This window comes from Peromyscus leucopus, chromosome 7, assembly GCF_004664715.2.
Source record: "Peromyscus leucopus breed LL Stock chromosome 7, UCI_PerLeu_2.1, whole genome shotgun sequence".
NCBI lineage: Eukaryota > Metazoa > Chordata > Mammalia > Rodentia > Cricetidae > Peromyscus > Peromyscus leucopus.
The window spans coordinates 62,828,770-62,840,553 of record NC_051069.1 but is presented as its reverse complement, the minus strand read 5'-3'; the positions used below and the strand labels follow the sequence as shown (position 1 = coordinate 62,840,553).

Here is an 11,784-nt window from a genome sequence, read left to right as displayed (position 1 = left end):
GAGAAATTGAAGCCAGTTCATTTCACATGTCATGCTTCTTAACTCATGCATCTGAATATTCATGAGCCACATGTAGAAAGGTGACTTCAGTGAGCTTCCTGGCATATTTTGGCTCCTGATGGGAAGTGCTGGATGTCTGGAGTTATAAATGCCTTAGGTATCAAAAATGCTCCATCCTACCTTGTTTCATCTCATCTGCCCTAAGTCCACCTGCTCCACTTTCTTGAGAATCATATACACATTGGAAGTTCAAAAACAAAATCACTTGCTTTGTTTCTAGTTTAAAGCTCCCATAACTGGTGAAATCCATTCACAGATGGTCTACACTCTCCATGACTCTTCACCCCTTTGACATAGCCTCTGACTGAATGACTCTGTTGTTCTGGGTGGCCTTTGGAGTTTCCCATTCTTTCAATGAGAAAAGCAGTGGGAATGGACAAAGGAATGTCAGCAAGTAAGCCTAAGACACACTTCTATGTCTTCTTCCAGATTCTAGTCTGGTGTCATTAGGCTTCCAGACTGTCCATTCTAGGCATAAGATATTTTGTCAGCTCAATCAAATTCCTGAAAGAGATGAAAGGCAAGATGAGCCACAAAACAGATGAAGAGGACAGCAGCTGGTGGTAATAATGAAGTCCTTTCTTTCTCTTAGGAGAATATCTCACAAAGTATGGTGTCCAGTGTCTTCCTTGGAAGTGTCTTTCACTTTCAACACACAAATGTGAGGCCTTGGGACAGGCAGCTGGTAGTGGACAGGGTATTTGGAGAAGCCTGATGTTCTCCTGAGAATTTAGACCAGGTGTCTGATTTACTGGAGAGGGTCACATAGGCTAGGAGTACAGACACAGCCATTGGTGTCAATGACATGACAGAATTCTCTGTGGACCTCACTAAGGAGGTTAGACCCCACTGTGCTAATGGGCATCACTTTTGAGGGGGAATTCTCTGTGGACCTCACTAAGGAGGTTAGATCCCACTGTGCTAATGGTCATCATTTTTGAGGGGGAATTCTCTGTGGACCTCACTAAGGAAGTTAGACCCCACTGTGCTAATGGGCATCATTTTTGAGGGGGGTCATCTTGGCAAGACAAATTTACTTTTTACATTTCCTTTATTTTTGATACTTTTATACATGCACACAGTGAAATATGATCATATCTACTCCCTTCTCATTTCAACTCTGGCCATATCGCCTCACTAGGCCTCTATCCCAATTTAATTTATTTCTTTTATTTTTATATTTTATAATTACTAATTCCAGTTAGTTCTGCCCATATGTACATGGGTGTGGCACCTACTGGAGCATGAAAAGCCTGCCAGTAGTTCCATTCTCAAAATGGAAAAATTCCTCCTCATACATAGAGAAAGGTTTGATTTAGCCAATACAAGCCTTGATGTAAAACCACTAGTTGAGCAAACTTTCTGCGTCCATCCAATCATGAAGATGACAGAAGTTTTGGGTTGGAAATGGAAACTGTATTTAAGTCCTTGCCTTGCCGTTTATTCCCTGTGATGATGGAATAAAGTCATTTAAACTTTCCCAATCTGAGATTTCTTATCTGCAAAATGAAGGTTAAGCTTGCCTACACTACAGAGGATGCATGAAATAATACATGAAGATACTTACGCAATGATGCATAGATGAAGATGTTTGTGCACGTGCTCTGACTGCTGGATCCTTCTTTTTTAGCTAAGTCAAATGACTTTTCATTCCCTTTTCCACAGTCCATAGATAAGAAAGGATTTTCTCAAAGATAAAGACTAATTACATCCTGCCCAAGGCTCACAGGGATTTCCTTAGGCAGGTTTCAGAGGAGGGTGGAGGAGAGAGAAGATTGGAATTTATTTTTTACTCTAAATATTCAATTCCTATGCACTTAAAAGTTTTTTCCTATGGTTTTTCCCACACTCCAATCTTCAAGAACTGGTTCCTCCCCAATCAGAGGCCACCACAAGGACAGAGCAGGAATGCATGTGTGGTGAAAAACAGAGAGGCAGATGTCTAACTTGAGCCAACAGTTAGAAGTGTCTTTCTTTTGGCCAACCTACTGATGCTAGATGTGTGGTGAAAGCAACGTTCTAGAAGAGATGAGAAGCAATCAGCTTACAGAGAGAACCAGGTAGAGGTGGGGGTGGGGGTGTCAAAGCCCCCACATCAATACATCATGCCACTCTTGATGAAGACGATCATATCTTTTCTGTGACTTAACTCATGAATTGATACATTATTCCAATTTTAACCTCATTGGTGTTAAGCTTTTGCCATTTTCAAGTAAAGAATATTCTTTATGACATAACCTGCATTTTTACTAGAGATTTTGTTGGTTATGACATGTGGCTTTACTGTTTTATTCAAAACAATTGTGGCAAGTTAAAATATGATCCCCCAAGTATTTACATGTTCATCTTACTGGGGGTTTTATGTGTCCCACTGAAGTCTTATTTTCCTTATGATGACATCACCTACAGAGTATGGCAGAAGTAAAGCCATATTATCCCAAGTCTAGTCAGCAGGCTTCCCTAGCTTCTAACTGGCTCTGCACATTCAATCTAAGGGGAAATGAATATACATAAGAAGTCTGTCTACCGTGAGATGCTATGTGTAGCTGTTCTGGCCAACAGTTCTTTGAGCTTTCTGAATGCGTCCAAAGCATCTGTCAGGCACATAAGCATGCCATCTTGGAATTTCAGCACTACCCATCCTTCAAAGGACCAAACCCAACTGACGTCTTTCCCATCACAACCTCAACAGACACGAGATAAGAACTTCCCAGCTACAGTTTCCCTAAATTCCTACTCACAATACCTGAGAAAGAGAACAAGCCATTAGAACATTGTTCAACAAGAGGGACAATTTCTTTTGCAGAGTAAAAGACACTTAAAGGCATTGAGGTTCCTGGGGATTATTGGTGAAATTCAGAAAACATCTCTCTTATAGAACTGATATGTGAAGTTTGTAGCTACAGCTTGGTGGTAGAGCACTTATCTAGCATGTGCAAAGCCCTGAGCTCAATCGCCAGTACCTCAAGAAGAAAAAGAAAGGTTCAGCATGAGAAATTAGAAACGGTAGTAGCTCAGAGTGAGCCTACAAGCCACCACTTACAGACATTCCTCACCTCCCCTTCCTCCGCAAAGTGAGAATGCCTACTAAACAAGTTGTATGGAAATGTTACTAATGTTTAGTACTTTCCTCTTGGACCCACAATCAAAACATGTGTTCCCATGGAACTAGTCACAAGTTTTCTCCTTGCCGTTCCACTGCTGTTGGGCTATTTGCCGATCTTTTGTCTCCTGTCCAGTTTGCAGTGATATCATGTTTATGCCATTGTTCTATTTTCTTTAAACTGGAGTACCTTTGCAGCTTCCTGAGTAGATTAGCAAGTCATAGTGCTTATTGAAGTCAAGACCAAATTTTCAAATGTTCAGTGGTAGGAGAGAGCTGTGTACCTCATTAGAATCAAGGGTACATTTGTAATCTTACTTCCACCGCATATCTTCTTTTTTTACTAATTTACGGCATTTTCGTTTGGCTTGATTCTGTCTAAACTGTCAAGGAATGCTATCGTAATATGTATTTTTTATTAAGTTAGAATGACAAGTGGTCAAGGGGTCTAAGAAGCTTCAGCGAAGCTAAGAGTAACCGGGCTCCTCTCTCACATCAGAGCTCTGGAAAGCGTGAAAGGGGAAGAGGAAGGTAAACAGAGAAAGCGGCAGTGACAGACAGCACTGTGGACACTTGAAGACGTTACAGAACTTCGGACCGTGCCAGGGAATTAGGACTCTACGTGCAGAAAACAGCAGCAAACTCTGTCACTGGATGTCAAATTGGTCAAGCATTTTGACTTTGGAATGCTAATCTGTGGGTCGGTGAGCTTTGTCCACACTTGGGTCAACACAATGTCATGTTAACACTGGACACCCAGCATCTGTGCCATTTATGTCCCGTCCTCCTTGCACCAAGATGGGATTTGTGGTGGAAGAGTTGGACAAAAGGACCAGAATTCAGGCCGTTGCTGTTTCGGGACAATCCTTTCTTCCTCTGTCGTTTCTGCCAAAGTGGTGTTGGCAACACAATGGCTTTCGGGGGGGGGGGTATTAACTGAGCTTAAGGAGTCCTGATTTCTCCTCACTCTTTCCCAGACACAGTACCCATGTTGGGATACATCCTCTGGTGAGCACTGATAAGTTTCCTCTCTGACCAGAATCCTGGGGCAGGAAGGAACCAGTCAACACTTCTCTCTCCATTCACTTCAGTCCGTGCTGGCCTCAAGCTTCTAGGATGCCATGATATTTTACCCTATGTCAGAAGAATAGCAGGCATAGGGTGAATAACTGCTTCAGGAACTAAGTCTAATTTTAAGATCTTTGTACCTAGCTTCATCTCATACAGATAATCCTATAACGTCTGTTCCGGCTTAAGTGTTTTCTGCTCTCTATGCAGTTGAAGGCATTTCACTCTTGGTTACCGGCCACTGTTAAATCCCCAGCCAGATGTCTCCCTGAGCTGAGGAATCCTGGCCCTTCTAATGTCCCTGGTGTTCAGACAGGAAAGGCTGGTATGCACACAGTCCGCTTCTATGCACACCCCACTCTAACTTGAAAGTCTTACTACCCAGTGTTTTCTTGTAGGGGATCTAGTCCATACCCCACTAGCAACAATAACAGCTCGTGTCACAGAACAGGTATGGGCAGGATTCTAAGATGGCTGCAGAAGTGTCTGCTCCCACAGTGAACATGCCTTGTATGGCTCCTCCCTGTTCAGTGCCGGCAGACCTGTGCATATCAAGGGAGGCCAGTGCAGCCATGAGGCTGCGAATCAGTTTACTTTGAGCTAGCCACAATGGATAGGATGCTGCAGGGCTGACCTAATGAGGTGAGCCTTCCCTGCTACTCGGATGATGAAAAGAATGAGAAGGGTTCTGTGTGGGAGGATTCTTTTGTGTCTAGCTTTGAGTGTCAAAGAAGCCTAACAAAGACTTGAAAGTCACCTCTAGGAACAGAGAACAATCCCCGCGGAATCTGGAAAGGATTTGGTGACTTGAATAGGCAACTTTCTAGAGGAGAATAAATCTAGTTGACATCTCGCTTTCAGACTTGAGAGCTGCTGAGCAGAGAATTCAGGCACACAGTGCCTGAACGCAGTGTAAGATAACGAACACCTGCCGTGTTCAGCCATTCCCTGTATTAGCTAATTTAGTCACTACGGTAAGCCTTAAAGTAATCACTGTGTCTGTTGTCAGAATTAAAAGCTCTAAAGTCTCCACAGGCTTTGCCTGCCTCACAGTTTCACTGATAAGAACAAATACGAAGGATAATCCTCATCTGCTCCTCTGACTTCCTGCTAAGCCACTGAGGCCAGGATGGGGGTGGGGTGGTATTTCTTAATTGTGCTTTTAAAAAAAATTAAATGCAGACTTAAATGTAAGGATTCTGTCCTTATTATGTCATCAGCTTGTGACTGCGTCCCAGCCTAAAAGCGGACATGCACTCCCACACATTCTCTCTGTACTCTCCCTCCGTGTGTGCGTGCGTGTGTGCGTGCGTAAGTGCAAGTGAGCATGCATGCTCTGTTTCTGCATCTCTTTGGCTCTCTCTCTCTCTCTGTAGCTAGAGTTTTCCTGCCTTGCTCACAGTCAGGACAAATCTCTCTCACCCACCAGTCCCACAGCCGCTCAGACCCAACCAAGTAAACACAGAGACTTGTATTGCTTACAAACTGTATGGCCATGTCAGGCTTCTTGCTAACTGTTCTTATAGCTTAAATTAATCCATTTCCATAAATCTATACCTTGCCACATGGCTCATGGCTTACCTGCGTCTTCACATGCTGCTTGTCATGGCGCCGGCTGGCAGTGACCCCTTCCACCTTCCTGTTCTCTCAGTTCTCCTCTCTGTTAGTCCCGCCTATACTTCCTGCCTGGCCACTGGCCAATCAGTGTTTTATTTATTGATGAATCAGAGCATTTGACATACAGACCATCCTACAGCATATCTCTCTCTCTCTCTCTCTCTCTCTCTCTCTCTCTCTCTCTCTCTCTCTCTCCCTCCTTCTAATAAAGCTCTAAAAGGTAAACATGGCTTGTGATTCTTCTGCCACCACAGTATCTAGTGCCAGCCACTAGTGCTGCATCTACCCCTTACATTGAGTATTAAAATTATTAAGCTTAAATTCTTTTTTTTTTTTTTTTTTTTTTTTCTTGTGAACAGACTGGCTTTATCTGCAAATGAATGCCCAAGGCTTTAACAGATAAAATACAGCAGGGGTCAATCTCTTTTAAAAGATAGTTTAGGTAAATGTAGAAATATCGACACAAAGCTGGAAACAAACCCCTTTATAGGAAAATAATCAGGAACATAGGATTTTATAGTGAATTAAATAAAAAAGACATGAATCAAGTGTGATGTGTTTACGGTATAGGTTGTAAAGAACACAAGACTGTGTCCTTTAAAGTGTCTTCTCAAAACATACAGCCTAAAAAGCTAAGGCATCAACATTATACATTAACAATATGAAAATATTTGCATGCAATGTTGTCCAAAAACATTTCTATGACAGAAATGCTCCCCATCTCTGTGTTATCAATATGGAATCCACTATCACGTGCATACTTGAAGTGTGGCTAATGCAACTGAGGGTGTAAAATTTTCATAACTGAGGTGATCACATGATTAGTTGTTATTGATGTTTCATGAGTTGAGCCATGGGTTTATTTGGTAGGACCTCTCTAGTTACTGCTAAGATGTTAAGTATTTTGGGTATAGACGTAAAAATAAAACAAAACGTAAACCTCTAGACACATCTGAAAGTCTTAGCTGGTTTTGGAGATGGGGTTGGCACAACATACGGAGGAAAGGACTCCTGGGGAGAATTCAGTATGGTTTTTCCAACTCCTGGCCTAAGGCTTTGGTCCCTCAGGACAATGCCTACAGTCACAAAGTGTCTGAAGATGGGGCCGCCCCAGGGCATCTGTGTGCTGGTATCACTGCTGTGAGGCTGATGTGAGGGATGCTTATTTTCGGACAGGGTTTCCAGAGCCAGAGGAAGGTTTAGGGGTAAGTGGAGCTAAGAGTCCGGGTCCTTTCTGGCCACTGGCAGGCTGCACAGGCCCTTTCTTTTTTGGGATTAAGATCTTGTTCTTGCTCTTGAACACTTTGCTGGGGTCCAGCTTGTTCACAAAGGAGTCGGTCTCTTCTGTGAGCAGGCTTGTGTTGTAGGTGATGGGTTTGTACATACTGAACCATTGCTTGGCCTGTGGGCTAATGCCATAGCTGGTGAAGGCATACTGCCACTGGGGCAGGCCCAGGTGGGTGATGAGCAGGCGGTAATAGGCAGTAAAGGTATCTGTGAGAAAATGCCAGTATAGTGCTCTGTCCAGGAACCAGATCTCAGTGTCATGAGCTAATCCAGGTTTCCCGTGTTTGTAGACGAGGCAAACCTTCCCATTACCATTGCATGAGTCTAGCTCAAATATCACACTGCGACCGTCAAAGTGAGGCTTCTCTTGCTGGTCTTCATTGTCTTCTTGATCATCCTCTAGGTCCGCCAGAGTTGGTGCATTAGGAAGGGAATACATCGAGGACTGGATGAGCTGAGTCAGTTTTGAAATGCCATTAATCACCATGCTTCCCAGTGGAATGATGTGCTCATCTAGCTTCACACTCCATGTCATGTGAAAACCATTGGTCATCAAATAGAAGTTTCTCACATCTTCAGGCATCACGCAATTGTTTTTTTGTTCCCACGAAGAAATCATATGACGTTCAGCAGGCAGCTTTTCTATTATGCTCACTTCTGTTACACCTGGAGAAGATTCGAGGATGCTAAGCTTAATTCTTTTACAAAAAAAAAAAAAAAAAAAAAAAACAAAAAAAAAACAAAAACCGACAGGGGTTGGGGATTTAGCTCAGTGGTAGAGCGCTTGCCTAGCAAGCACAAGGCCCTGGGTTCGGTCCTCAGCTCTGAATTAAAAAAAAAAAAAAAAAAAAAAAAGACAAAAAACACGACAATTTACTGAGCTTGTTCCATCCTTCCTATGTAATGGTCCAACAGCAAGGCAAGGGAACGTATGAGGTCATTCTGTGCTCACAAGTACCTTACCCGCTGTCAGCCATGGGGATGTTTAAAGCCTTTTCAGGCGTGGCTCCTGACTTGTACTTTAGGAAAATGTTCCAGGTTTAAAGTTCATAATCAAAGACAGCCATGGGGCTAAATCCATCAAGATACAGGACCCTGTGTAGGCTCATGAGTTATTTGTTTTGCTTGGAACCACATTACTTCTTTGTATCTAGCTCCATGACTCATGATTGCTATCTGTCCTACCAGGCAGTCAAATACTCTATATTTAGGACTGCCAAAAAGCTAGCCTTTTCCCACCCCATCATGGGATTTTCAGAGATGTTAAACAAGCCTGTCCTTGCCTCCCACATAAGAAGGCAAAGAAGGAATAATAAAAAATGTGGAAAGAACTGAAGACACAGAGTGGAATACAGGCTGCTAAGTGGAGGGGAATTCGATTATGAAGGCAAAGGCAAACAGATTGGCCCCACCAGTTAACATAGAGCAAATGAGGACCAGGCAAACTTAGAGCTGAAGGTACATGAACTGCAAAGTAGATGCCCACATTGCTGCTTTAAACACAACTTCTTAACTACGCTAGTGCAGAGGACACCTCAGGATGGACATGGAAAGCAAGAGGGGGTCGCCGCTTCTAGGATGAAGACACTGAGAGTCAACACACAGCCATGCACTGCCTATGTCTGGGAGCATGCTTGCCACAACATTTCTAACAGGTGCGTGGAGAGCCTGACTTCAACAAGTTGTGAGTTGCTGTAGAAGACCTATGGAGGAGACCCAAACAAACCACAGCAACATTTTTTCTCTGAGATGTTTCAGGTTAAAATACTGAAGATTCCTACCAGGCTTTCTTCAGCTGCAGAGCTGAGCACCCATAGCCTGCTGAGCTTTGGTTTCCAGTTTGGAAACCAAATGCCAGTTTTTTTTCTTTTTTGTCATAATATGTAGTGAAATTAACTTGGTCTTTTCTTTTCATGTTTTCTTCTCTTTTTGTCTGTTCAATGACAAGGCCAAGACCATGTTGGTTATCTTGGACACAAAATATGGGCATTGAAGAAAACTTTAATGATCAAGATAAATATTTTTGTGTGATTATGCCAAGGGAATCTTTTAGCAAAAAGTCACAATTTTTAATAAAGACAAAGTCAATGTCACACCAATACATCCTTTTGCCTCGGCCTTCAATGTAGTTCAACACAACGCTGGTAAGTGCCATTGTCTTCTGATGTTTTCTGCTTCAATTTCCTTCCTGCATGTAGCACTCAGACCAAATTAGAGTTTGCCATTTTTCTTTGCAAAGCTGAGATAGAGCAATAAGAAAAAGAAAGAATGTGTAGCCTGTCTTCTGGAATACAATGAATTCTCCATGGTTTCACTTTAAATTGGTATAGTTCCCCAAAGCCTCGAAAAGTGTAACCTCTGTCACACAAAGTAATGTGCAGCAGGCATTTCACTGAACCCTCACGCTGGCTGGAGGCCATAATGCTGCAGTTCTCAGTCCCTGTGACATCACTCACTGACTACCACTTCTGTCCTAGAAGGAGATGCTGATTATCCAGAGATGATAAGAACTGGACTTTGGAATAAACCCACTTCAAACAGCAATAGCTGTTGCTGGAGGGCTTCTCTCCAGGTCCCACCAAGCCCTGCAGTCCCACAACCCACGTATAAAATAATCACTCAGACGCTTATATTACTTATAAACTGTATGGCCATGGCAGGCTTTTAGCTAACCGTTCTTATATCTTAAATTAACCCATTTCTATAAATCTATACCTTGCCACATCGCTTGTGGCTTACCGGCGTCTTTACATGTTGCTTGTCCTGTCAGTGGCTGACAGTGTTCCCTCTCCTTCTTCCTGTTCCCCCAATTCTCCTCTCTCCTTGTCCCGCCTATACTTCCTGCCTGGTCACTGGCCAATCTGTGTTTTATTTATATAGAGCAATATCCATAGCAAATAGCAGCTAACACAAAGCTGTGATAGACAGGTTACACCAGCACCACTGCTGGAGATATTAATGAGGGTGAAGATAATGCTGATAAAATTTATCTGCACTCTATAAGAAGTTAACTTTGGGATGATGTGTAAATAACAAAGAGCGATTTCAAATAGATACCTTTGAGAGAAAGGACCTTTATTAGAGAAGAGTGTAATGCTACCTACTCCACAGAAAGCAGAGAATTCCAGAACCATTTTATAGAGTGTGTTTTTTCAGGAAGACAACAGAGTCAAGAATGAAGAAATGATCAGCTGAAGTCTTGGTAGCAAACAGATTTTTCTTTGCCATTGACTTGCTCCTTAATCTTTTGTAATCACATATACATAATTTGGTAATATTTTATAATTTCATAAACTATATATGCCATTTTTTCTGTGAAGTAAGTATGACAGAACCCTCCTCATTAGCAAAATCCCTATACGCAATGGATTAATAACCCAGTGTGCATCTAGGATTCTCTGCAGCATGAGCTGTCTAGGTCATTTGATTTTTATTTATTTTTTTCTGTTGTTTGTTTGATGGTTGGTTGGTTTTTGTTTTGGTTTGGTTTTTTGAGACAGGGTTTCTATGTAGCTTTGGAGCCTATCCTGGAACTCACTCTGTAGCCCAGGCTGGCCTCAGACTCACAGAGATCCTCCTGCCTTTGCCTCCCTTGTGCTGGGATTAAAGGCGTGCACCACCACCACCCAGCTGGTCTTTTGATTTTTAAATACTCTTTAAATAGTTTGGTAGACCAGTTGCCTTGCAAGAGCTATGATCTAAGCTAGATCCTCAAAATCACAATCACACACACACACACACACACACACACACACACACATCAGGTATGGTGGCAGGCACTTGCTGTGTTAGTTACTTTTCTGTTGCTGTGATAAAAACACCATGACCAAAAGCAGCTTATAAAAGGAAGAGTTTATTTTGGCTTATTAGGTTCCAGAAGGATGAGAGCCCACCATGTTGTAGAGTCATGGCAGCAGGAAGCTGAGAGGTCATATCCTCAACCTCAAGCACAAAGCAAAGTTGGCAAAGAGGAAGTGGGGTGAGACTATAATCTCCCAAAGTCAGCCACCAGTGACACACTTCCTTTAGCCAGGCTGCAACACCTCCCTAAGCAGCACTAAATGTTCAAATGTCTAAGCCTATGGGGAACATTTTTCATTCAAATCATAACACTTGTAATCCCATTGCTTGGAGGGGTGGAGACAAGAGACATCCTGGGGCTTGCTACTTAGTCAATCTAACTTCGCCTGCATGGAAAAATCACAGGACAGTGGGAGACCATGTCTCAAAACACAAGCTGGATGGGACTTGTATATAACAGTTGAGGTGGTTCCATGACCTTCACAAGCGTTTGCATATGTGCATGCACATCTACACACATATCCCTGACACGAATGTGTGCTCATGCATACACACACACAAATATGTATTAAGCTTGTGAGCAGCTAGCAGTCTGTAAAGATCTAATACTAGAGTTGTGCCAAGCTGCTCATCAGTCATGTATAATGCAGGAAGTGAACGTGTGTGAAGGGAGACTCACCACCTTCTGAGTGTCTAAGGTCCTGCCCTCCAAAGCGTGCTCCAGACCCAGCATTGACTGAGTGCCTTCTAGGATTGCAAACTTGCATGCCTCTCAGCCTTAGATCTGTTGTATCACAACCACACCTTGAAGTTGAAGTACTAGCCTTAGAACATGGATCACACACTGT

General features: G+C 42.8%; 1 protein-coding gene across 1 annotated transcript; it reads right to left on the bottom strand.

Annotated features, from left to right (window-relative positions):
- Positions 1 to 6,789: 6,789 nt before the first annotated feature.
- LOC114708019 (tubulin polyglutamylase complex subunit 2-like) lies at positions 6,790 to 7,820 on the bottom strand. Its single transcript, XM_037207774.1, has one exon. The coding sequence runs from the start codon at positions 7,752 to 7,754 to the stop codon at positions 7,011 to 7,013; it is 744 nt and encodes a 247-aa protein (XP_037063669.1). The 5' UTR covers positions 7,755 to 7,820; the 3' UTR covers positions 6,790 to 7,010.
- Positions 7,821 to 11,784: the final 3,964 nt, after the last annotated feature.